This window comes from Lynx canadensis, chromosome B3 (genome assembly GCF_007474595.2).
Source record: "Lynx canadensis isolate LIC74 chromosome B3, mLynCan4.pri.v2, whole genome shotgun sequence".
Lineage (NCBI taxonomy): Eukaryota > Metazoa > Chordata > Mammalia > Carnivora > Felidae > Lynx > Lynx canadensis.
In genome coordinates this window covers 9661312-9688617 of record NC_044308.2, presented here as the reverse complement: position 1 = coordinate 9688617, position 27306 = coordinate 9661312, and the positions used below count along the sequence as shown (strand labels likewise).

General features: G+C 45.0%; 1 protein-coding gene across 10 annotated transcripts in view; it reads left to right on the top strand.

Moving 5' to 3' along the window:
- AKAP13 (A-kinase anchoring protein 13) overlaps positions 1-27306 on the top strand; it is a 337945-nt gene that overhangs the window by 78657 nt on the left and 231982 nt on the right. For all 10 annotated transcript variants that reach the window (XM_030317452.2, XM_030317451.2, XM_030317446.1 and 7 more), the window contains exon 2: positions 12779-12822. In XM_030317452.2, coding sequence (XP_030173312.1) covers positions 12790-12822 — 33 coding nt within the window. In that variant the 5' untranslated portion in view covers positions 12779-12789. The remainder of the gene's footprint in view (positions 1-12778; positions 12823-27306) is intronic.

The window sequence follows — 27306 nt, the reverse complement described above, 5'->3', positions numbered from 1 at the left end:
TCACTTAATTATGAAATATATGTATTGAAAAAAATTTGGTTAATGTTTATTTTGAGAGAGAGAGGGCGAGGGAGCGTGAGAGTGAGGGGGGGAGGGGCAGAGAGAGAGGGAGACACAGAATTGGAAGCAGGCTCCAGGCTCCGAGCTGTCAGAGCCCGATGTGGGGCTGGAACCCACGAGCTGTGAGATCATGACCTGAGCCGAAGTAGGATCCTTAACCGACTGAGCCACCCAGGGGCCCCAAAATATGTATTTTTTACTTGGAAGTTTTTGCTGTTCAAAACTTTCCCTCCGATTTTGAGATGGTTTAAAACAACAACAACAACCCAGCCACTTCTCTTGTGTTTTATGGTGTTATTGTTCTCAAGATGTTCTCAGTATTGAAGAGTTGTAACATTGAAGGCAGTATTTTATCCTTGAGATATGAGAACCACTTTGGCAGCTTAAAAGCCAATATGGACATTTCTAGCATGTGTTTATAGTACCTTCTGCCTGCCACTTGTGGGAATAATGTGGTTGTGCTTCTGTCGTATGATGTGTCCGAGAAGGTGGGCTGCATGTCTCTGTGAAATGATTCCTAACAGAGTAGCCGCTCGGGGCCCTGGGATTTGTTCAGGTTAGGTCACCCAGCTCAGTCATGTCTGCATTTGTGTGAGAGCTCGCTTGCCTGTGGTTAGTTTTTCCAGATGGTTTACAGTCGCTTGAGCCCATTGGGTTGCTTGCTTTTCGGATGACAGGTTGGGACGGATGAAGGAAGTATAAAGACTTGAATTTGTCAGTCTCTTTACCGGCTATCTATTTTAACCCCCCACTGAAGTTAATTTACATGAAGCCCAGCTGTGTACAGATTCTTCTAAATTTAAAGTTTATTCTTACTGCCACGGGGACAAGCATGTCAGCACTTGATCATGGATGGTCTTGCTCTCAGGTACCTGGACCTTCTGGGAGCTTACAGTTCCGTTTCCTTTGGAGAACAGGATACAGCTGGCGGCAAGCTTCTCACCTGGAATAGCCATTTGGAGTTTTCTTCTCTGTAGATCTCTGCAAAGCAGCAGAAACGTGGTTTTTTTTTTTTTTTTTTTTTTTTTTTTTTGGTGCAGGAAACCACAAACCTATGTTAAACACCAAAAGGGAATTGAAATAACATGTGCTGTGTTCTCCCCAGAGGTGCCAACCATCACACGAGAGCCCACGTGTAGTGTTAAGCAGCTCTTTGCCCTCCCTTTGGCTTTGAGGTTTTCCAGTTAGACGATGCTGAATTCCTCCACTCTGGTCCCTGTTGCCTCTCTGGCCAATTAAGCAAATTGATACAGGCTGGATTTCTTAACACTTGGCAGGATCCCTACTACCTTTGATGAGCTACTAGGTGAAACTTCTGGGACCAGACTGACTTATCTTGGCTTTGATAGATTGGTTTTTGTTCTTAAAGCTGTAGCTGCGGATCCTTTGCTGTCAAATGGTGCAGGAAACCTGCTGATTGATTTCCGTCTCTGATGTTCATGTCAGGTACTTTAGTATTTGTTGGGTGCGCAGCACTGTGCTAGGTGCTGAGGCAGGAGCGTTGAGGAAGACATCTGCAGTGTGACAGTGGAATAAACAAAGTGAGCAGAAAAGGCAAGTATGGAAATGAAAGAAAGAAAATGAAAGAAAAAAGAAGTGACTTCTTGCTGACTGCTTGGGTTAGATTACCCACAATCGTCCTACAATCAGAACCAGCAAGGTGGGGAGGACATTGTCGTGAGTGAAGCGTGGGGACCGGGCCAAGCGTGGCAACGCTGCCAGAGCGTACAGGGCTGGATGGGGGTGTGGGGAACGAGTGCCAGCAGGGTCATCTTCACAGACGACTCACTGAACACTGTCAGGGTGGCGGGGGAGCCTGGATGGCCTCTGAGAGCTCACCGACAGTGAAGCACGTATTTCATAGAGGACCTCGTCTGCTGGGGTGTGCATCCCCTCCTGGACACCCTTTGTTTAGAAATTGGAATCAACACAGTGATGGGGGTGGTCCGCGGGGCCTGGCCGTTGCGTGTGATGCGAGGTCAGTGCCGCAGCTGCTCGTGTCATTCATACTAGACAGTAGGGACAGGAACTTCCTGAGTATGTCTGTGTTGCTTACTACTGTGTTCAACAGTTTACACACATCTTTTTCTTTAATTTTTTTTTAATGTTTATTTGTGAGAGAGAGAGAGCATGAGCAGGGGAGGGGCAGAGAGAGAGAGAGGGAGACAAGAATCGGAAGCAGACCCCAGGCTCTGAGCTGTCAGCACAGAGCCCGACGCGGGGCTCGAACTCACAAACCATGAGATCATGACCTGAGCGGAAGTCGGACGCTTAACCGACTGAGCCACCCAGGCGCTCCCTACACACATCTTTTATTCTTACTTTACCCAGTTAACTAATGAAAATAAAGCTTGGCAGTTAAGTGACTTGTCTGGAAGTGCTGAAGTTCCAACTCAGATCCAAGTCTGTCTCCTCTGAATGCTATTGCAGTTGGATTTTTATCCTGACCTCCTTCTGTGAGGGGTTGGTAATGAATTCCTGAATGCTAGCAGGTTGTCTTCAGTTTCGCGGTCATCTCGTCCTTTAATATCGTCATTATTCATCAGAGTGGCTCATGGAGAATTCGTGTAAAATAAATATGATACTGGTTTATTTTTAATTTTTTTTTTAGCAGAGGAAATGTAGTGAGCTTCATCTCCCTGCTGGCACCTGCCGGCCCCAGGCTGCCCGTGTGTGTCTGTCACTGTGCCATCTGAGCTTGTGAACCCGGGGTGCAGGGCTCCACCTTTAAGCCCTGGAGGTTGGAAGCTCTAGAATCACTAAGAGGCGTTAAATGTCTCCCCAAAACCGTGATCACATTTTCTTTTGAATAAATAAAAATATTTGTTACTCTCTCGAGGCAGGGCAGATCGGATCTTGGCGCCCTCCGCTAGAACTCCCTAAAGAAAAGAGGTCGGTGCCTCAAAGGAGCCTTTCTGAAGGGTTACTTACTGCTGTGGAGGCAGAGAGTGAGCTACAGAAGGAGAGTAGTATTTTAGGAAGGTTGAGTCAGAGGAGCCGGTGGAGCACGGAGAGATTTTCTCAAGGTGATAAGGCGCTGGCACTCAGGTCAGCAAGCTGAGGCAGGTGGACCCGCAGGGATTCCTGCTTGGGGAAGAAGGGTGAAATGGGCTGCTTCTGAGACCCTCTTATAATGGTAGAGCCTTGTGGCCGACTGGATTTGCCTAGGGTTTCGGATGCGGACTCCAGGGCCCGTGGAACTTGATCGGGAAGCCAGCCTTCGCTTCCTGCACCTCAGGGAAGCCACGGTGGGAGGCTGGCCTGGCCTCCCTGCCTGTGACCCACAACGCGCACTTGCTGGGTCTGGGTTTAGGCTCCATGATACAAACTTCTTCCAGTGCTACTTTTTGTGAATCTTTGAGCCTGCAGTTGTGAAAGAATAGACATTTGAGCTGCACTTAAAAAAAAGGGAGGGGCTGGGAAAAAGGTGTAGGTAGATTTGGTTGATGCCGTTGCCGTTATAAGGCTGTAAGGTCTTCAGGGTAGAGTGGTGTCATGGCGGCCTGTAAATTTTCTTCCATCTCCCTTCCTTGGCTTCTGAGGCCGAACATCTTCGAGGCGTGTGGATTTACATGAGTGCCTCTCCTGCATCCTCTCCCTTCATCCCCTGCTTGCACTTCTCATCCCGATTGGTTCCCAGCAGCCCACTGTGCTGTCTTGTCCTATACGTGCTCCTCCTGGGTCCACTGGGTGAAACGTGCTTTGGGGTTGACCTCCTCCAGGAAACTGTCGGGGCTTCTTTTTTCCTGACTCTTGTAACATTTTTATTATTGCCCTTGTAATACTCTAACGTAACGATCCGCTTCCCTCTATAGGCCCCTTACTAAATTGGTAGGGGCCAATTTAGTATTATTTACCTCGAAAGCTCAGCAACTCACTGTACATGGAGTATTTCAGGGGCTCAGAAATATCAGGAGATTATCTGCCATCATTGAGTCTTTTTGTGCCGGGCAGATATCATAAACATATGTGATGAAAGGGAGGCCCTAAGTACTGAAAAGTTACGGTGTTGTCTCCCGTATGAATTTCAAAGTAAACTCTGAGTAGAAGAAGTCAGCGTTCTCATTTTTAAATTAAATTTTTTGGCGCGCCCGGGTAGCTCAGTTGGTTAAGCATCCAGCTTCAGCTCAGGTCATGATCTCGCTGTTCGTGGGTTCGAGCCCCGTGTCGGGCTCTGTGCTGACAGCTTGGAGCCTGGAGCCTGCTTCAGATTGTGTGTCTCCCTCTCTCTCTGCCTCTCCCCTGCTTGCACTCTCTCTCAAAAAAGAAATCTCTCTCATTGTTTAATTATTTTGGTAAGAGTTCTGATTTTTTTTTTAATTCCACGTTAATTACTTTGATTATTCGTGTGTGTATTTTTGCCCCAAGTTCAGGATCATTTTGCCTTTTGGATAATTCGGCACGGATAAATAATAAATGAGTGAATGTGGGTGTTTGTGTTTTGATTGTTTTTGGTTTTTGTTTTATTTTTTTTTAATTATTTTTTTTAACGTTTATTTTTTTTTTATTTTTTTTTTATTTTTTTTTAAATTTTTTTTTCAACGTTTATTTTTTTGGGACAGAGAGAGACAGAGCATGAACGGGGGAGGGGCAGAGAGAGAGGGAGACACAGAATCGGAAACAGGCTCCAGGCTCTGAGCCATCAGCCCAGAGCCTGACTCGGGGCTCGAACTCACGGACCGCGAGATCGTGACCTGGCTGAAGTCGGACGCTTAACCGACTGCGCCACCCAGGCGCCCCAATTAACGTTTATTTTTGAGACAGAGAGAGACAGAGCATGAATGGGGGAGGGTCAGAGAGAGGGAGACACAGAATCTAAAACAGACTCCAGGCTCTGAGCTGTCAGCACAGAGCCCGACGCGGGGCTTGAACTCACAGACCGTGAGTGAGATCATGACCTGAGCCGAAGTCGCTCGCTCAACTGACTGAGGCACCCAGGCACCCCTGGTTTTTGTTTTAATCTGCCGTGTCCTTTTGTTTCACTGTGAGTATTGCTGCACGTTGGACTCTTGATTCTTATCCTGTCCTCCCTGCCGGGGATCCCCTTCCCCCCACCCCCCAGCTGTGTGTGACCAGTGCTTGACTTTTTTTCTTGGTGGTTTTTAGAGTACTGTGTCATGGGATGGTGGGACACAGAGGCCTAACTGTGCCACAAGAGAATCAGACACATGCTGTGGATCTCAACACCATTGCTTCCCAAAGCGTGGGCCATGATTCAGAAGCAGAAACATCACCAGGGACGGTCTCCTGATTTGGACTCACTGCTAGTGGAAGAGGATGTGGAGGCTTGGCGGGGCGGGCAGGGGCTGTGGGGGTGGGGGGGTGGCTAAGAATCTGTGTTCTCTAGCCCCCAACAGATGCTCATGTGCTCTAAGGTTTGAGAATCAGTGCTTGAGAAGCAAACTGCTCAATTATTAATTAACGCACCTTTAAAGAGAAGAAGACAAATTAGGCTCCTGGAAGATTTCCTCAGTCCTTATTCAGGAAATCTATTTGGTGCCTGTAGTCGTTTATATATATATTTTGTAGAACTTGACATCCACAACAGGAAAAGCCTGTTTGCTCTTTGTACCCTGCTGTGTTCTTCTATTGTTTAGAATTCCCTGCTCCCACCCACAATGAGCGCGTAGCATGTTTACAGCCACCAGCCCAGACTCCTTAGGAATGAAGGAAAGAGTCTTCGGATCCTGTTATTTTCCTTGAAGAGCAGGGCACTGACTGTTTTACAAGAATCCAGGGTATGCACTGCCATTTCCATGTTAACCCTCACCCCCAATTTTTGTGGGTTTCGAAGGATTTACCGCAGCTGGGTTTTAGTGAATCTCCTGGCCATGGAGATTCATTTGAAGGCATATTCTGCTAGGGAGGTACCCTGCAGGTGTAAATCCTCTATTTGCACTTGTCAGAGACAGCTGCCCTCCTCCTTTTGGGGCTGAGGTTGGTTGTGGAGGTGGTTTGCGCATCTTTTCTTGTGGATTTGGAAGCTTCCCTGTTGTGAATGACAAAAACCATGTCTGTTGAAGTGGTAGGTTCAGCAGACCTGGACAGCTGGTCCTTAGGAAATGGCCCGAGATCAAGAAGCTAACAGATTCAGGGAGAGTTTGAAGGTTGCTGTAATTCCTGATGGCAGTGCTGGGCCTGTGATTTTTTTTTTTTTTTTTTTTTTATTCCCCACCTCCTTTTCAGGGACATTTCACTAAGAGTGGAGCACCTGTTAAAGGGTTCCCTAGTATAATGTATGGATATGGCTAAAGAATAATGAGTATGATTTATATTTACATACCTATAGGTGCAGGCTTTCTTATTTTAATTGCTTTTCTTTCATCTCTAGGGATCTTTAGTAAAGATTGTAGATGTCTTCAGTTTGCACATTTAAGAAAAATGTCTTTTGACTTATTTCCAGTTGAGTTGTGATTCACTGAATGACAGGGGACTTAAAACAGATGTGCTGTGTATAATGTCTTCTTCCTGATTATAAAAGTGGTATCTGTTTGTTGTCTGAATAGTTACAATTACGAAACATAATTTAGGAATGAAAATTTCCTGTTAACTCCCAGAAATATGTGCATTTAACATTTTGTTATTCCTCCAGATTGCTTTCTGGGGTTATTTTGTTGTATCTTAGAATTGTGATTTACCCACCAGTGTATTTTTAGACAAATGTATCTCTGGATACCTGATGCCTTTTATTTTGACCATTGACAGTTACCCAAGTATTTTCCTTGGTAGTCTCCATGGAGACCCAGAAACTGCAGAAAGATCTGTACCTGGCAGTGCACTTAAGCACTGCACTTAGATTCTCTTTTAATTCTTCCACCAACTTCATATTGTAGGCAGGAATTCTTAAACTCTCAGTGCACATGGAGAGACTGGGGTTAGACAAGGTCCAGTGACTTGCTCAAGGTCATACAGTTACTCAGTAGAGAATTTGGGATGCCTGCCCATGTAATTTGATTGCTGGTCTAGAGGATATTGCACAGCACCCTATGACTTTACTGAGAAGTCTTTTTTAGCTGAAAATATCTTTGAGACATAGAGAGCTGTTAAATGGGGGCACCCTGCTTCTTTGGCATATTAAGAGGTATTTTGTTAGATTTTGTTCAGGAGTTGGCACCCTATGGCACACTAGCGGAATCTAGTCCGCTGCCTCTCTTTTTTTTTTTTTAATTTTTTAAAATGTTTATTTTATTTTTGAGAGAGAGAGAGAGAGAGCGCGCTAGTATGGGAGGGGCAGAGAGAGAGGGAGACACAGAATATGAAGCAGGCTCCAGGCTCTGAGCTGTCAGCACAGAGCCCAACGTGGGGCTCGAACTCATGAACTCATGAGATCATGACCCGAGCCGAAGTTGGACGCTCAACTGACTGAGCCACCCATGCGCCCCTAGTTGCTGCCTCTTTTTGTAAATAGAGTTTTATTGGAACATGGCCACACCCGTTCATTTACATATTGTACTGGAGACCATATGACCTGCAAAGCCTGAAATCTTTTTTTTATTTAATATATAATTTATTGTCAAGTTAGCTAACATACAGAGTATATGGCTTCAGGGGTAACTTTCCATGATTCCTCACTTACATATAACATACCCCGTGCTCATCCCAAGTGCCCTCCTCAGTGCCCATCCCCCATTTCCCCTCCCCTCCCATCAACCCTCAGTTTGTTCTCTGTATTTAAGAGTCTAATCTTACGGTTTGGTTCCCTCCCAGTTTGTAACTATTTTTTTTTCCTTCCCTTCCCCCATGGTCTTCTGTTAAGTTTCTCAGATTCCACATGTGAGTAAGAACATATGATATCTTTCTCTGACCAGCAATAGCACACTAGGAATTTATCCAAAGGATACAGAAGTGCTGATTTATAGGGGCACATGTACCCAATGTTTATAGCAGCACTATCAACAATAGCCAAAGTATGGAAAGAGCCCAAATGTCCATCAACTGATGAATGGATATAAAAGATGTGGTTTATATACACAATGGAGTATTACTTGATGATGAAAAAGAATGAAATCTTGCCATTTGCAACAACGTGGATGGAACTGGAGGGTGTTAGACTAAGTGAAATAAGTCAGTCAAAGCCTGAAATCTTTACCATCTAGCCCTTTACAGAAAATGTGTGCCTATTATTAAAGTGTGTACTGTTTCTGTAGCTTCTAGAGTTTTACATTCATTTGTTCAGGCACAGTAATCTATGGAAGTGCTTTCTGTCCCTCACTATACCCGCCCCTCCCAAACCAGTCAAACAGCCGTATCACTTTATACCTGAGTTTCCATGTGATCCTTTATAGAGACAGAGTTTCTTCATAATCCTTTGCAGGTAGTGTGAGTTGCAAAAATTCCAAAACTTTTGCCACTGTTAACCTGTTGTAAGCACTGCATATCCAACACTGGTCCGTTCTGACGATGGTTTGTGCCCCTGGCTCTTTGTGAGGAAAAGGCTGATGGTGGTTTGTTCTAAAGTGCAGGAGGAGGAGGCCGTAGGCCCAGACTGTGCTGGTTTATCCAGCGCCCTGAGAGCTGCAGGGCTGCAGGAGAGCTAGCTGCAGGGTTATTGGAGAGCTGCAGGGCTGCAGGAGAGCTGGACCACCCGTCATTGAGACCGTTGTATTCGGATTGGACAGATCTTCTTTTGGCATAAAGTGAATGTGTTACTTTTCTACAACAGCAAATTAATTCCATTTGTTTTCTGTCAGCATTTGGAAATAACATGGAAAATGGGAGAACGAGAATACTTCCTTACCTGGTTTCTGTTTCTCACCCTCCTGCCCCGGAAGTATGACCCTGAATTTTTGCTGGCTGCTGCGGAGTGGGAGATTTGGAGAACATGCTTGACATCACATCCTACTTAAGTGTCTGAATTTTGCTCTTTTCATTTCATTGCCTTTCTCACGGCACGCAGCCTTCCTTTATGGCCCCCCTATGCCTGTCTCGTGTGGTACTTGTGTTACACGAAAGCAGCCCAGGGAAATGTGGACTCTGTCAAAGACATTTCACTGGTTACTGAGTAGGAAGGAAATTGTAGGGTTTTCCCTCTTAAAATTCCTTGATGAAATCATTGAAAGAAGTAGTACACCTCTTTAATTTTCCTTTGGGGAAGGCTCGATCAAAGATCCCATCGACAGAGCAAAGACTTTCAGTTGGCCTTAGAGAATAAATTTGGGTTTTAAGTGTGTTCACTCTGATCCAGAGACTGCCTTCCTGCAGTGTGCTCCGTCTTTTAGAACACGATTCTCACTCCAGTAAAGTAAGCTTATAAATGTGTAGAGTAAGTTGTGTGTTATAGGTAACAAGTTTTCTGATGGTTAAGCATTGGAACTCTCATTTCTCAGTTTTGGGGACAATTTGAGAGTTGGGAACACCTTCCACCTGTTACCTCTATTACATGCTTTTGTAATCTCTTTTTTTTTTTTTAATTTATTTTTGAGAGAGAGATAGAGAGAGAGAGAGAGAGGGAGAGAATGGGGGAGGGGCAGAGAGAGAGGGAGACACAGACTCCGAAGCAGGCTCCGGGCTCTGAGCTGTCAGCACAGAGCCCGATGCGGGGCTCAAACTCATGGACTGCGAGATCATGACCTGTGTGGATGTCAGACGCTTAACCAACTGAGCCACCCAGGTGTCCCTCTTAATCTCTTTTCACTTTTGGGGGGTAAATGTCACCTCAGAGAGGCCTTCCCTCAGTACCATATTTAAAACAGGATCCTCTCATTTCCTGTTCCCTCTTCTCTTTATTTTTCTCCATGGAACTTATCACTATTTGAAAACCATTTATTTTAATATTGTATTTATCTGTGTTACTCCTAGAATAAGCTCTATGAAGGTTGGGAGTTTTGTCTTTATTCCTTCTGTACGCTTTGTGCCTTGGGGAGTACCATGCCTGGCACATTATAGATGCACAGTGATAGTTAAAGTAACAAAGTCAAGGGGAGTCTATAGTGTGTGGATTGGGGGCTAGACCGGGGGGGGGGGGGGGGGGGGGTGGGCAGGGGAGGATGAGTCAGTTTGTAGATTGAGGTCATTCAGGAGATTCTATCCTGATAAGGGGGAAAAGCACATGTTTGGGCATCAGATGGGGTTTGAATTTAGGCTCATTCACTTCTTAAAGTTGGCGATAAATAATTTAACATTGAAAGAGTCAATTCTTTTTCACCAGTGAAACGGGGAAAAATAATGTCTTTTTATGGGGATTAAATGTAATATTGAATTTATATTCAGTTCATTTATAGAGCTTTCTAGCGCTATAAATATTAGTCCTGCCTTTCCTCTTGTGTGTCAGCACTGAAGAAGCTTAAAGCAATCTGAATTTACAAATCTGTTGCCTCTGGGGTCATTGCCTTGATGACTTTTGACAGATTTATTCTTTCAACAGCCTCTGTTGCCAGCATAACAATGGCCTGTCCCTTTGACCAGTGTCAGGGACAGACACTTTGTCATTCCTCCTTAATCCTCATATCAGAACAACTTGTATGGGTTCTGACGAGTTCATAATACCCATCAGTTGAGGTGGCATCAGCCGTTCCTTGGAACCATGTGGGTTCCCCCAGCTCCTCCCCCTGAATGCAGTGGGGCCGCTCAGATAGCTTGATGTTTGTGGTCTCTTCAAACATAGTTGCCTGAAGTTTCTTGGCAGATGGACAAACATCAGAGGGCCCTAAGTCGCTAGCGTGTCTCCCTCTATGTCTCCAGTTGTTGCAGATTACCCGAGTGTGAATTCTGTTTCAGTTTCCGTAGATACTTCTTGACAGGAACATGTCACAAGTTAGGTAAGGCAAATCGGTTTATAAAGTTATAGGTTCTTTCAATCCTCTGTCCCAGGCAAGTCTGGGCAAGGACCCGGAAAGCTGATTAAAAGGCTCGTGAGCACAGGAAACTGTATTTTAAATTAAATGGATAGTTAATGCATTGAGAAAAGTACTCAAATGCTTCAGTCTTTCTTTTCCATCCATGCTTGCTATTTGAATTTGATGGGCTGGAAATCTACCTTATTTTTCGACTGAACGAGTTAGTTATTGCTACATTTCTCAAGCTTGGTTTTTCGCTGTGGATTTTTGCAGGTGATTTTTAGCACCTATGGGCACGAAATTATTAAATGAAGACAGGAAGGGAAGAGTGCCTTGAGCCAGGTGTCTTACAGCCTGGGGAGCGGACCAGAGAAAGAACAGGGATGGATGTGAAGGCGGTCATTGTGGCGGAGCCCCTGGGCTGTCTTCAGAACATGCTGAAAAGCCTATGGCTTGCAAGTGGTTTGGAGATGATTGGGTTTGGGAGCCTGATTACAGTTTTGGTTTTTGTTTTTTTTCCCCTAAGTATGTGTTAACTGCTTTTTGGGTGAGCCTTCATCTTGGGCATACACAGCCTGGCCAAACTGGTAGATCTGTGAGGATTTTAATATTAAGAGGAATCTGTTATGTAAGTTATGTGTGGTGGCTAGGGCATTCATTGCTCTTTCTTCCAAACAGTTAGTCATTGATAACCTGCCGTCGTTTATGCTGTTTGGGTTTCAGTTCACTGTTAGTGAGGTTTTTGTAATCTGGTAGAACACAAAGAATGTGATTTCACCTATATTTTTGCACGGGTGAATGACATTTCTATACTGTTGTTTACATCACTGGTTAGTTAGTAAATGCCCCTTAATTTAATTCATTTAACCTGCTAAGAGTAAGAAACTTCCTTAGATCGAATTATAATAAAGTCCCTTGGGTTGGCCTCTCTGACTTCTGTGAGGACAGGATCAGTTTATACTCAAATTCAGGGTGTTTGGCAAAGGGCCTGCTGTCCTGAAGTCCGTGATTCTGGACTATGATATTTTAGCATGAACTCCTGGTCAAATCACCAAGTTAAACTTTCGAGAGTATGCTTTTCTTGATATTTGGGAAATGTATTAACCAGCCTGGAAGTCTTCTTCAAAATTCTTCCTAAGATTTTTGTGTGAATTCATTTAATGAAGATAACATCAGGGACTCTGGCTGTTAATTTTGAGGAGGGTAAGAACTTGTAGTTTGTGGAGGCCAGCCTCTCCTCCTTTCTCCAAGGGCGGAGAGGAGGAGAGCTCTCTGGACCTCTGCTGTCTCTCCCCCCATGTTCCCTGGTGACTGGAAGAGACTCTGGCCAAGCGACACTTTGTGAAATTTGGGGGATTATGTAAAAGTGTAACTGACCATACGCTGTTTTTGCTTTGGTAACTGCATTCAATATCCTGTTGGTTGTTGAAAATTCTCCCAGGACAGTGAAGCCTTTTGTCTTTGATTTTCAATCAAAGTCTTTCTCCCCAGTTAAAGAGATTGACATTGGGCTACAAGACGTTTTGCGGTCCTTGACCTTCTGACCTTCCCACACCTCTAAGGAAAGCTGGGCATCCCATCATCTCAGACTTTTTTTTTTTTTTTTAATTTTTTTTTTTTCAACGTTTATTTATTTTGGGGACAGAGAGAGACAGAGCATGAACGGGGGAGGGGCAGAGAGAGAGGGAGACACAGAATCGGAAACAGGCTCCAGGCTCTGAGCCATCAGCCCAGAGCCCGACGCGGGGCTCGAACTCACGGACCGCGAGATCGTGACCTGGCTGAAGTCGGACGCTTAACCGACTGCGCCACCCAGGCGCCACCATCTCAGACTTTTGATTGTGGTCATAGAGCCATACTCGACACCTAGCATTTGTGGCTTTTATACTGCTGATCGTAACTTTTAATTCTATTCTCATTTATTTTTCCCTTTTCTGTTTCAGTGTCCTGGGTCATGAAACTTAATCCACAGCAAGCTCCGTTATATGTGAGTAGATCGCGAGATTTCTTGTCATTTTGCACTCATCCATGGTTTCTACTTGTTATAAGAAAACTCAAAACTGCTGTCATGTGATGATCCCTGGAATTTTTAGCCATCTATCCAAGTAGTGTACTTCAGAAAGTGAATTTGGGGGCGCCTGGGTGGCTCAGTCGGTTAAGCGTCCGACTTCGGCCAGGTCACGATCTCGCGGTCCGTGAGTTCGAGCCCCGCGTCGGGCTCTGGGCTGATGGCTCGGAGCCTGGAGCCTGCTTCCGATTCTGTGTCTCCCTCTCTCTCTGCCCCTCCCCCGTTCGTGCTCTGTCTCTCTCTGTCTCAAGAATAAATAAAACGTTAAAAAAAAAAAAAAAAAAAGAAAGTGAATTTGATTTGGTGAACACTAAATGACTTGCATGAATGGCACTGAGCTGGCAGATAATACCTGTAAGATGTGAGGTAAACTGGTCAGGTGTAAGATGCACTTATCACACAACCGCATTGCCCTGCGGAACGATACGGAGGCTCTTATTTTCCCGGTCAGCACATTTCTGTAAAAGTGGTGTGGAGGTCTTCCTACGGCCATGGAGAGTTACCCTGCGTTGCACCTAGGTGGCGCTCTGTCATTGGCAAGCGTGCCGTTTACATTAGGGCTCTGGGTGAAAGCTGATCTGCTCTCTTCCCAAAGTGAGGGAGCTGGCAGATGACATGGATAAATCAATGAATCAAGGCTGGAAAGGTAAAGTATAGGTGACTCTCTCTCTCTCTCTCTGTCTCTCTCTCTCTTTTTTTTTTTTAATGTTTTTATTTATTTTTGAGACAGAGAGAGACAGAGCATGAGCAGGGGAGGGGCAGAGAGAGAGGGAGACAGAATCTGAAGCAGGTTCCAGGCTCCGAGCTGTCAGCACAGAGCCTGTCGTGGGGCTCAAACTCACAGACCGTGAGATCATGACCTGAGCTGAAGTCGGAAGCCCAACCGACTGAGCCACCCAGGCGCCCCTCTTTTTTTTTTTTTTTTTTTTTTTTTTGTGAGAGTGCATTAGCTGAATGGGGGTGGTGAGGAGTCCCTTTAGAGGTATGGACAGTTCAAGCTGTCAGAAGTCGGTGGATAGGTTGGTATAGTCTGGAAAGAGTGAGGAAAATTTCTTTGATGGGACACATCCTTAAAGACGAAGAAGCATTTGGTTGGGTGAAAAGTCCTCAGAATTCATTCAAGATCTAAGGCAGATAGGTGGTAGAGGGGTGAGCAGGGCATTCAGTGAGTGGTGGGAGGTGAGCAGGGGAAAGCCTAGCCCAGCTGAACTTGTGTGAGGGGTAGGGAGGCGAGTCTAAAAAGGTGACTGAAGATCAGTCGTGAAGGCAGAGACGTGGAGACCACTCAGGAGCCTTCGATGGTGTTTATTTGAAATCTGCTGTTCATTTTATGATTTGTTTATTTTAAATCATGCTGTGTTACTAATAGTCCTATACCTTTCTAGGATAGAACATTCCTGGGATCACTCTTCTGCATAGATGCTTTTTCTGTTAAATGTAACAAATAAAAATATATGCATTTCTTAGAAGATATTTTATGTATTTATTTTCTTTCCAGACTTCTTGAAAATTTATTATGTTCAACAGTGGGTTTGAACATGAACTGAGTACTTGGACTTTTAAAGACAGCTTTTATTGAGATATAATTCACACCCCATAAAACTCACACATTTAAAGTATATGATTCGGTGGTTTTTAGTATATTCACAGTTGTGTAATCGTAACTGCCATCTACCTTAAGAATATTTTCATCGGCCCAGAAAGAAACACCATGCCTATTAGTAGTTACTCACCATTCCCTGCCTTTCCAGCCCCTGGCAACACCTTATCTGCTTTCTGTCTTTATGGATTTACTTATTATTCCAGAAATGTCATGTAAATGGACTCCTACAACACGTGGTCTTTTGTGACTGGCTTCTTCCATGTAGCAGAATGTATTTAAGGTACATGTTAGAGCAGGTGTCAGTACTTTGTTCCTTTCTATTGATGAATTATACTCTGTTGTATGGGTATCCCACATCTAATTTATCCATTCATCGGTTGATGGGCATTTGGCTTGTTTCCACTTTTTGAATATTATAAATAATGATGCTGTCAGCAGCAGTTTTCGGTAGGCTTATGTTTTCATTTTTGTCGGGTGTGTACTTAAGAGTATATTTGCTTGTTGGGGCGCATGGCTGGCTTAGTCGGTGGAGCGTGTGACTTGATCTCAGGGTTGTGAGTTCAAGTCTCAAGTTGGATGTAGAGGTTACTTAAAAATAAAACCTTGGGGCGCCTGGGTGGCGCAGTCGGTTAAGCGTCCGACTTCAGCCAGGTCATGATCTCACGGTCCGTGAGTTCGAGCCCCACGTCAGGCTCTGGGCTGATGGCTCGGAGCCTGGAGCCTGTTTCCGATTCTGTGTCTCCCTCTCTCTCTGCCCCTCCCCCGTTCATGCTCTGTCTCTCTCTGTCCCAAAAATAAATAAACGTTGAAAAAAAAAATTAAAAAAAAAAATAAAACCTTAAAAAAAAAAAGTACAATTGCTTGCTTACATGGTAACTCTCTGTTTAACATTTTGAGGAATTGCCACACTGTTTCCACGGTACCTGCACATTTTCAGATCTCACCATCGATGTTGAGAGTCTTGGTGCCTCCACGTTCTTGAAACACTTGCTGTTAATCTGACTTTGGATTGTTGTCATCCTGGTGGGGGTGAAATGGAAACTCATTGTGATTTTGATTTGCATTCCCCTAATGGCTAATGATTGTGAGCATCTTGTCAGGTGCTGTTGGACATTTATGTATCTTTGAAGAAATGCCTATTCAGATTCCTGGCTTATTTAAACAATTTTTTTTAAATTATTATTGAGTTTTAAGAGTTCTTTATATATTCTGGATCCCATATCAGATATATGATTTGCAAAAACTTTCTCCCATTGTAAGGTTATCATTTCATTTTGTTGATGGTACCCTTTGAAGCACAAAACTTCTTAATTCTGATGATGTCCAACCTACCTATCATTTCCTTTACCACTTGTGCTTTTGTTATCATATCTAAGAAGGCTTTATGTAACTCAGGGTCACAAAAAATGGACTCCTGTGCTTTCCTCCAGGGGTTTTACAGTTTAAGTCCTTGCATTTAAGTGTATGGCTCCAGAGTACATTTTTTTTGTATGCTGTAAGGAAGCCTCCAAATTTCATTTTATGACATGTGGACATCTGGCTGTCCCAGCACCATTTGTTGAAAAGTCTTCTTTCCACCTCGGATTTTCTCGGGCACGCTTGTTAAAAATCAATCATAAATGTAAGGAATTATTTCTGGACTGTTGATTCTCTTCTACTTTAGGTCATCTTTAATTTCTTTTAACAACGATTTATTGTTTTCAGTGTACAAACTTTGTACCTTTGTGAAATGTGTTTGTAAGTATTTTAATTCTTTTTGATGCTATTATAAATGATACTGTTTTCTCATTTCATTTTCAGATTGTTCACTGCTAGTATATAGAAATACAGTTGATATTTGTGTATTGACCTTACAACCTACAGCCTCTCTGAACTTGTTTATTGGTTAATAGTTTTTTTAGTGGATCCCTGAGATTTTTCTGCATGCAGATGATGTCATCTGAAAATACAGATTAGTTTTTTGCTTTCTAATCTGAATGCCCTCTGGTTTTCTTGCCTAATTGCCCTGAGTAAGAACTTCCAGTACAGTGTTGAGTAGAACTTGTGAGAGCAGACATCCTGGTTTTGTTTCTGATCTTAAAGAACGGGAAAGTATTCTGACCTTCAGCATTGATCAGGTACGATGTTCTTAGTTGTGGGCTTTTCGTAGGTGCCTTTATCAAGTTGACAGAGTTCCCTTCGGTTCCTAGTTTGATTATTTTGTCATGAAAAAGCATTGGATTTTGTTGAATGTGTTTTTCGGTGTCTGTGAGATGATCATGTGGGGTTTTTTTTCTTTCATTTCATTAGTGTAGTGTATTAGATTGATTGGTTTTGAATGTTAAGCCAACTTTGCATTCCTGGGAGAAGTCTCATTTTGTTGTGGTATATAATCCTTCTCCTTTGTTGCTGGATTTGATCTGCTCATGTTTTGTTGAGGAATTTTGTGTCTTGTACGTAAGAGATACAGTCTCTAGTTTTCTCCTGGTGTCCTTGTCTGGTTTCAGTCACTGCAGATTTTTGATTAGGTGGCTGACATTACTCAGTAGTTGTGGTAGGCAGAAGAACGGTTCCCTCATGTGTCCATGACTTAATCTTCAGAATCTGTGAATGTTTATCTTACATGGCAAAAGAGACTTCACAGGTTTGATTAAGTTCAGGATCCTGAGATGCGAGCTTCTCCTGAATTATCTGGAGAATTATCCTGAATTATCTGGAGCCCAGTGTAAACACAAGGGTCCTTATAAGTGAGAGAGGAGAATCATGAGTCGGAGAGATTTGCAGATGGCACACTGCTGGGTTTGAAGGAGGAGGAAAGGGCCATGAGCCGGGGAGGGCAGCCTCTGGAAATTGGAAAAAGCAAGGGAACGGTTTTTTCTCGGAGCTTGCTCAGTGAACACAGCCCCGTGACATCTTTATTTTAGCCCAATGAAAGTTGTTTCAGACTTCTGAGCTCCAGACCTGTAAGATAATAAATCTGTGTTGTTGTAAGCCTCAGAGTTTGAGGTTATTTGTTTTAACAGCAATAGGAAATGAACCCAGTGGTAGTTTGGAAAAATTAATTGGCGGTAGAGTAAAGGATAATTTAGGGAGAGAGTAGCTGCAACGAGATCAGTTAGGGGGCGCCCAGGTGGCTCTTGGTTTCGGCTCAGGTCATGATCTCGTGGCTTGTGAGATCGAGCTCCACGTGGGGCTCTGTGCTCACAGTGCAGAGCCTGCTTGGGATTCTCTCTCCCTCTCTCTGCCCTTCCCTCGTGTGCATGTGCGTGCTCTCTCTCTCAAAAAATAAATAAACTGATAAAAAAAGAGATCGGTTAGAAGTTTTCTGATCTTTGCCATCATGGAATCTAAGAACTTTAGAATTACTAAGGAATCCAAGAACTTTAGAATTACTAAGGATTGCAGGTACTTTATGTGCTTCAGCCTCACTGTTGTAGAGTCAGGACATGAGTTCTGAAGATGAGCTGATGAGGTGGTGCAGCTAATCAGTGGTAAAATTGTGATTTAAATCTGTATTTTGGGGCTTAGTAATAGAAACCACTGTAAAGCTTGCTAAGCTTAAAGCTGCGTTCTGTTGGGAAAGCAAGGCTCTTTAGAAATCAGTTCTGGGGAATATTCTTCATAAAGCAAGTCCTTTGTATATGATTATGTGCTTAGTTGGGCAGATCCTCCCGAAGAATATTTTAAACTTCACATTTCAAGTATGTCTGTTAGCAAGAATACCTTGGGGCAGTTTGTTACCCGTTTTTTAAAAGGAGAGTGACAGTGTGTAGTTGGTTTTCCGTGAACTGAGTCAGGTTATGGGGATCTCGGCCATTCTGTTAAAGAGAAGGAACTGTTACGTGACCGTCCTTTGGAGGTCAGTTCTCTGTACCTAGAGAAGGAGAGAAACAAAAGAACAGAACGAGTATGTTGAAGTTTTTCTTTGAGTTTACATTTGGGATCTGCCAGGGGTATGTATCATCAGCAGAAGAGAGAAAACTGCTCATAAATAAGAAAAAAACACTGGATCCTGAGAAGAACTTTTATCCATAAATGAAGCAAAATTAGCTGGATTCCAAATAAATATTTTTATCACTCTTTGCATAAAGATGTGTCCAGAATGAGTTGTAGTAGTTACAAATGTAAGAAAGTTCACAGCCTGTACAGGTGGCAGGGCTGGTGAATGTTTGCATGAAGCTGTTTATTTTTTTAAAACATTTTTTAAAAAAATTAAAAATCTTTTATTTATTTTTAAGAGAGACACAGAGAGTGCGAGCGGGGGAGGAACAGAGAGAGAAGGAGACACAGAATCCAAAGCAGGCTCCAGGCTCTGAGCTGTCGGCTCCAAGCGGGGCTTGGACCCATGAACGATGTGTGTGTGTATATGTGTGTGTGTGTGTGTGTGTGTGTGTGTGCGCGCGCGCGCGCGCATATATATATAGATAGATAGATATTTTTAATGGTTCTTTAGTTGTTTTGAGAGAGAACACACACACCAGTGGGGGAGAGGGAGAGAGAGAATCCCAAGCAAGCATCGCAGAGCTCGATGCGGGGCTCGATCCCACGACCTGTGAGATCATGACCTGCACTGAAATCCAAAGTTGGAGCTTAACGGACTGAGCCACCCAGGTGTGCCTGCAGGAAGCTGCTCACAGACTTATTTTTGTTGAAATGGGCACAGTGGAATGTGAAGACAGCGACCTGAAACTCGGGAGACCAGGTGTTTGATGTGACCACGTCTGGGTTTTCTGGTCCGTCAGCCACGCGATTCCACTCGCGCCGCTCGGCCTCCACAAGGGCGTCGGTTGTTGCCAGAGGAATTTCTAAGGATTGAAGAGGTACAGACTTTGACAGGTTGAGGAATATCCTTCTAGCTGATGAGGGCCTAGAAGGTTCGGTGGGGGTGAAACAGAGACCTTGTCAAATACAAGACGTATTTTCAAAGAAGCAGCAGGACCAAATTATGTGGCGAGTGAGAGACCATGGCGGTTGATTGAGAATTAGAACATGAGTGACAGCCGATGCCTTTGCCAGATGCGGGAAGGAAAGGGGCCCTGAGCTTGTCCTCTGGACATGTTGAAGGGCGTTTTGTTGACCAGCAGCCGTGTGGGCATGGAACTGGAAATTCACTCTTTCATTCGGGTGCCTGCGCTGTTCCAGGCTCTGTTCTGGCTGCTGCAGACTCAGCCATGAACAAAACACCAAAGTCCCTGCTCTCAGGGAGCTTACGAGTCGTAAACAGGAAGAAACGTCAGGAGGAAAGCTTTACAAAAATAAACACAACAAGGAGGTGTGCCAGTGCCCGACGAGGGGCTGTTTTAGTTTGCGTGGTCAGGGAAGGCCTGTGAGGGATGTGCCACTATGAGCGGAGACCCGACTGACCGGAAGAGCCAGCCATGCGGAGATGTTGGCACAGATGTTGGCGGAGATGTTCGGGCCGGGGGAACAGGTGTAGGGCTCTGAAGTGAAGGCCGGCTCGATCAGTTGGAGGAACAGAAAGGACGATGGCCGCGGCTCAGAACAAAGGAGGCGTGGGCACAATCTTTCCTTCTGGGGGAGGAGAGGAGGGAAAATCCTGGTGGGGGATTTCACGCACACAGGCCATGTCCCCGGGCCCTCCTTTCTCCACACCTGCTTCCCGTCCCAGCTCAGCACCCATCTCCGGGCGTACTCTGAAGGCTGTAGCACTTTCCGTGGCTTGGGGTCAAGCCAGACCTCTCAGGGATTCGGGACTCATCCTGATGGGGAGGTGCCGGCCCTGGGCAGGCTGGCTTCTTGGGCAGTTTAAACACAGTATCTTGGAAACAGTTTGAACACGTTGTACTCATTTAAGATCCATGTTTTCCATGTAAATTGGATATTCTTGAGTTGAACTTTTTTTTTCTTTTTTTAAGCAGATTTGGCTTTCACTTATCAGAGGAGAGTGTAATAAAAAATGTGCTTGTTTTTCATATTCTTTCATGGCTGAATTGCTTCTTGGGAGAGAAAAAGCAACATATTTCCAAATTATTTGTTTCTGTCAGTCCATTTGAGAACCTAAGTAAAGGAGGTATGATACCTTTCTCTTCGTGGTTTCCCCCGAATACTTTAGAAACTAGAGCTCTGTTAGCAGAGTCCTTCTAGTTTACAAAGCACATTTGCATATGTTATGGCATTTGCTTCTCACAGCAACCCTGTGAGGGTAGAGGAAGCTACATTGTGACCCTGTCACACTAAGGAAGCAGAAACTCAAGATGGCTCATTTAGCGGATGCAAAAGGTAGGGCTTCACCCAGAAATTGTGGTTCTCAAACCCATTTTCTTCTTTCTGTAGACCAAGCTGTCTTACACAGTTGTTCCAGAAGACACAAATGTCACAACACTTAATATGTACAAGTCAAGGCCTTTTTTCTTATAAGTAACCCAGATTTAATCTTCCATTTCATGTGTTTAAAAAATTTTTTTTTTAAATCTTTTATTTAAGTTTAGATTTACAGAAAGGTTACAAGAATACTTTGTCTCTATTCATCCCTTACTAATAAACGTTTAGTTCCATTTGCTTATCATTCTATTACATATTTTTTGAATTGTCTGAAAGTTGCAGACATGCTACCCTATTCCCCCTAAATATTTCAGCATATATTTCCTAAGAACTAGGACATTCTCTTTCATAACCACAGTACAATTAACAAAAACAGGAATTGTAACACTGATGTAATACTCTTATGTAATGTAAGTTCATATCCAAATGTCTCCAGTTATCCCAATAATGTCCTTTATAGCATCCTCCTCCTGTCCCCTCCCTCCCCTCTCCTCCCCTTCCCAGTTCAGGATTTAATCCAGGATTACACATTGTATTTATGTCTCTTTAGTCTCTTAATCAGGAGGAGGCCCTCTGCCTCTCTGTCTTTCACGATACTGACATTTTGGTCAATTGTTTTGTGGCAGTTGGGGTTTATATGATGTTTTCTCCTGATTTGGGCTGGACTACTACGAAAAAGATGCCCTTCTTGGCACACCACGTTAGGAGGACACATGACATACTCTTGTTTGGTTATTGGAGATGTTAACTTCAATCCCTTGATTCGGGTGGTGTTTAATTTATCTGTTCCTTATTGGAGATGTTAACTTCAATCCCTTGATTCGGGTGGTGTTTAATTTATCTGTTCTAAAGGAATGAAGCATTTAAAGAAGACAGTGTAATTGTTTGCTTTCCCCCTCTAATATGTTTTGCATATTGGATTTTCCTAAAAAGGGCACTGTTCTCTGCAAGATGTGCCCTTGAATGTAGGTGGACGAGGGGAGAGTTCACGGTGGTAATTGATTGCCTGAGGTTCGAACAGAGGATCGTCTCTGCCCTTGTGGATACACACGGGGTTTTTGAATAAATGTAGTTCTCACCTAAGCTGGACCGAGCGCATTTCACATGGAACAGAGTAGACACTCGGTGAACATTGGTTGAGCGAGTGAATGAAATACAATTCAGCTGAGACTACTAAAATTTCAGTAAAATTTGCTTCGTTTTGATAAAACAGCTGTCTTTCTTAAAGTTGCTCATTTGTTTCCCAAGTTTCACTGTTAGTTTACCCTGTGTGGGCCGTGAATAGTTCAGTGATGCCATTTTTGTGACTGGAGGTATTGCCCACGAGGAAATAAATGTACTAGTGATGTCTTTGTTGTACATGTGTAACTTGCCTTACAACTGGAAGGAACTCTGCAGCGTCCCTACGAAGTATTTGTAGACGTAGGATGTCTGATAGGGTGTTACTCTAGAGATGTGTTCTTTGAGATAAGTTACCTAGCTAGTCATTTAGCACCTTGAGAAAGAACTCTGGAGATAATGCCTGAGGCCTGAATTATGCTCGCATCCTTGGGGGGCTTCTTGTCTGAGCCTCTTGTTTACAGCAGACTACATACAGCAAACCGTGTGACTGCTGATTTTTTTTTTTTTTTTTTTTTTTTTTTACCGACGTAGTACATGTACCCTTTAGCTCCAGAGCCCTTCTCACTGTCAAGATAAAAGCGTAGGCCTTTCCCAGAAGGGATAGGGGATGAGGGATGCCGTCAGATGATAAAAGAAAAAGCCACGCACATGAAGCCAAGGTTGGTATTTATAAAGCAAACAGAATAGGCCCTACCACCACTCCCTCACACTGAGCACTACCCTAGCAACCAAGCAACTGGACATTAGCAACGGTAAACAAACCCTCCCCCAGACTAACAGCTGAAAAGGAAGCAGGATTTTAAAATTTCTGAGGGAGGAGGAGGAAAGCTCTTTGGATGCCTCTTATCTGAGGCCCCAGGCTCGTTCTGGAAGAGACCTGATGAGGCCAGGCCTGAAGCTCTGTTGGGTACAGGGAGACAATGAGGGTCAAATGTGGAGAATAAGGAGAACTGGATTAATCTATACTTTATGTGCCGGAGAAAATCGCTTCCTCTTTCTCATCACCGTACTTTTCTGGAAGAAAATTAGTGATGAGGAACCCAAGTGAGTGTCCCACAGTCAGCTTGGCATGAGGGAACGGACTCTGCGAGGGAGGTCAGGACTGGAAACAGTGTGATGAGTCATAGGAATCCTTGTATTTTTGGGGTGATGAGCCCAGTCTTCTGGAAGGGTGAAGAAACTGAGCTACAGAGAGATTGAGGGACTTGCCTAAAGTTTCATGGGGTTTGTGATGGATCTGGTCAGGTAGCAGAAACTGTCAGTAATCAGGCTCGCCCGTGTGCTGAAGGCAGGTCAGGTCATTAGTTGGTTTGAACTTAAGACTCAAAGTACTTGAATGGAGAAGTCAAAGTACAAGATTTAGCCTAAGTGGGCTTTAGTAGAGAAAAAAAAGGTAGCAATGGGAAGACTAGAAGAAGAGAGGAGTATTTGAAATGATAGCATTGAGTTCCTTTTTGGGGGTAGGAAGGTAAGGCTTAGAATGCCTTTATGGGCTGTGGACACATTGGAGAATAGACTGTAGTTATGACTTGAAATCCCTCTTAAGTAGAAAAAGTGTCAAAATAAAATGAGTGTTTTACCTTTTAATATAGGAAAGTCAGTGATAACCATCCAATGAATTACTTGATGGGGTCCTTACCTTTATACTTGGAGCTTCCTCAAGAGGATGAGTAACTTGTTAGCCCCAGACCGGTGAGAGGAGGCCCGTGGCCCTGGGACAGGAAGGCATTTGTCTTGTAAAGCACACCTTCTGCAGCTCCGTGATGCTTGTCTGTATTAGAATCATTTTCTTTGCCAGTTTCCAAAGTGTCCCAGTGGGCAGTGGACACTTCAGGGTTAGTGATGCCCCAGAACAGGTGGCTGTGGCTTACACTGACTGAGAAGGTTTATACGGGTGATGATTTGCTAACTAAAACGACCATAAGAACTCATAAAGAGGGAAAGTTAGGGGTGCATTTATCAGGTTCTGCAACTATAAACTCACTCACTGTGTTCTTGAACACCTGTCTTGGTCTCCCTCCAGAAAGTCAGAAGGCATTTCCCCCCTACAAATGAAATATATTTTTTTTTTTTTTACAACCAGAGAGATACTCGGATGTGAGATGTAAACTACACTTCAGCGCAGGCTCTAAGGCTGTCTGTGGGATAATTCTCATCACCTGCCGTGTGTTTGGGATAAGATCCACATTTGTTAGATTTTCAAGGGGAAGAGCCATTCTACTTACAAAACGAATTTCCAGGGGCGCCTGGGTGGCGCAGTCGGTTAAGCATCCGACTTCAGCCAGGTCACAATCTCGCGGTCCATGAGTTCGAGCCCCGCGTCGGGCTCTGGGCTGATGGCTCAGAGCCTGGAGCCTGTTTCCGATTCTGTGTCTCCCTCTCTCTCTGCCCCTCCCCCGTTCATGCTCTGTCTCTCTGTCCCAAAAATAAATAAACGTTGAAAAAAAAAATTAAAAAAAAAAAAACGAATTTCCAGAACCCCAGCAGATCTGGTTTATTATGTCCTTCCTGCTTTCTCCTTTTTCTTTAGTACTGAATGTTGTTGCATATTACTGCTTCCGGGAGGGGGCAGAAGCATCCTGACAATAGAGGAACCTCGTAGAAAAGAAAATCTTTGCCACTGGATGCCGCTCTTTGTTTAAAATATACAGAACAGGGGTGCCTGTGTGGCTTAGTCTGTTGAGTGTCTGATTCTTGAGTTCGGCTCAGGTCACGATCCCAGGGTCATGGGATCAAGCCCCATGTCAGGCTCCACGCTGACCATGGAGCCTGCTTCATCAGATTCTCTCCCCCTCTTTGCCTCTCTCCCCTCTCTCCTTCTCTCCCCTCTCTCCTTCTCTCCCCCTCTCTACCTCTCTTCTTCCCTCTCTCCTCTCTCCCCTTTCTGCCCTCTCCTCCCCCTCTTCCTCCTCTCCCTCTCCCTCTCCCCCTCTTCCTCTCTCCTCCCCCTCTGCCTCTCCCCCTCTCCTCTCTCCCCCTCTCCTCTCCCTCTCTCCCCCCTCTCTCCCCTCTCCGCCTCTCTTCCCCTCTCTGCCTCTCTCCTTCTCTCCCCTCTCCGCCCCCTCCCCCCCCTCTCCCCCTCCCTCCCCCTCCCCCCTCCTCCCCCTCCCCCCCTCTCCGTCTCTCTTCCCCCTCCCCCCTCTCCCCCCTCCCCCTCTCTCCCCCTCTCTCCCCCCTCTCTCCCCCTCTCTCCCCCTGCCCTTCTCCCCAGTTCACATGCAAGCTCTCTCTCTCAAATGTAGAAAGAGAAAAAGTACAAAACAAAACACTGTATTATGATTATAACTATTTCTGTTAGGATAGGGACCGTTTCTTAGAATGATGTTGTTCCTCACAAGACACGTGTAGGATTTGATTACTCCTTCCACTTCAGAGCCAGAGAAGTGAGGATCGGAGGGGTGGCTGACCAGTGTAAGGATGTACCACTGTGGTGGATCAAGAGTTCAAATCCTGTGATGCCTCCAAAGCCCATTTAGCCAGGGGGAATCCAAAGGACGTATCCATTTGACTCACATTTAGATCTTGAGAATATCTTATCAGGGTGGTTTCCTGCCACCACGTTGGATTCTTGTTGACTCTGGATTTGGGTTTCCAGCCTTGGTGAAGACTTGGACTCCGTACCGTGATCAGTGTGCTCTGTGCGTGCTAATCAGAGCAGCTCTCGGAGCCCAGACCGTTCCAGAAGATGGGAGTGCACTGGGAGAGGATGTGCTCAGAAAGAAGAGGTGTTAAAATTTTCATCACTTCCAGCAATTTATTCTCGAATAGGTACAGTTTGCATAAATAATCAAAATTTTGACGGGCCACAGAATTTAGGTTGCCCCAGCGTGGTGTTCTCGGTGGCTCATTGTAGGGGAGGAGGACCTATGTGGTTATGGCCACATTTTATCAGTTCTTCCTGGGAAGGGTGTTTTCACAATAGGAGGTGAAATAACCTGGCTTTGCCTCCTGCTTGGTGGTTATGTTCCGTTTTGCTCCCACAAAGAGAGTCTTATCAGCCTTCTGATCTCTTAAATGAATTACCTGCTTCTGCCTTAACAATACGTGTCTGATGGGTCTGCTCCAACATTTTGTAGACTGGTGGCCTTTCCCAGCCAGATCTGAGGACTGTAGTGAAATAACAACACTTTGTCACTAGCGCCAGAAGAAATAAGGAAGTCAAGTGTTCCTCGATCAGGCTGTCGATGGTTTTGCAGAGCAAGGACTTCAGTTTCCTTCTGGTGGATGTTTTCAGCAGTCTCCAGAATCTGGCTTGGAACTTAATAGATCTTACGTTTCCTTATTTTCCCTTGGCAGTTTCAGAGTGAATGGAGGTATGTACATTGGTCACGACTTTTCAGGGCCTGTCTGCAGGATGCCTGGACAGTCCCTGGGTGCTCCCCAAGCATCCGAATAACTGTCGGGAGGAGGGTTTGGAGTAGCGATCTCGATGCGGTTCTAGTGAAGAAAGGTCTCGCCGTCCAAGGAAGACCAAAGCGTAAGGCTCTATGCTTGTAATTCACTCCACAGGTATTTGTGAGTCACCTGGTAAGTGAATGGAGGGTCTGGTCTCAGAGGGATAGCTTCTTCCACAGGGGCTCAAGTGCGTGAGCGTGACAGCACAAACAGTACCTGTTCAGGTGTTGGGTGAGTTACGGCGGCGGCGAGGGCTCACAGCAGAGTGAGGAACGAGCGTTGGCAGAACAGTTGCGAAGCCTTCGGGAAAGACGTGGGCTCTCTGAGCCTGGCTAGGCAGGCTGCGGAGAGAGGGAAGAGCAGTGAGAGAAGGAAAGACAGTGTTCGAAGGGAGACATGGACATGGGGAGGTCAGGGGTGGCGAGGCCCCTGGATCGACTGGGGAGGACAGTTCACGTGGGAGAATACCTGGAGATGATTTTCTGGAGAGCCGCTCTCTTCATTATAGTAGTCCCCAGCTGCCTGCGCTATTTACGTTAATCTAAATGAAATAAAATGAAAAATTCAGTTCCTCCGCTGCAGAGCGCTCAGTCGTCACACATGGCCATCACCGCAGAAAACTCTGCCGGCCAGCACCCGTGTAGCGGGTCTGGGAATTTGTGTGACAGGTAATGGGGTGGAGAGCACTGGAGAGCGTCGGGCCAGGCAGACAGTAGCGGATGCAGGTAGCACCACACGAGGAGATCAGGAGGGAGGAGGGAGGCGGGAGGCGGGGGCGGAAGGCCGTGAGGGGCCTCACGTGAGCAGGCCGTCCCCTCACCGCACCGCTACAACGCTACAACGCACTGGATGGAACGCGACAACGCACTGGATGGAACGCGACAGGGGTTAGGCTCTTCTGAGGGAGGAGGAGCGGTGTGGTCTGGATGAGTGGCTGACAGCTCAGAGGAGCCCCCAGACGTTGCGACCGCGGAGGGTGTTAATATGAGCGACGAGGGAAAATGGTGCCGCCTGGTGAGCGA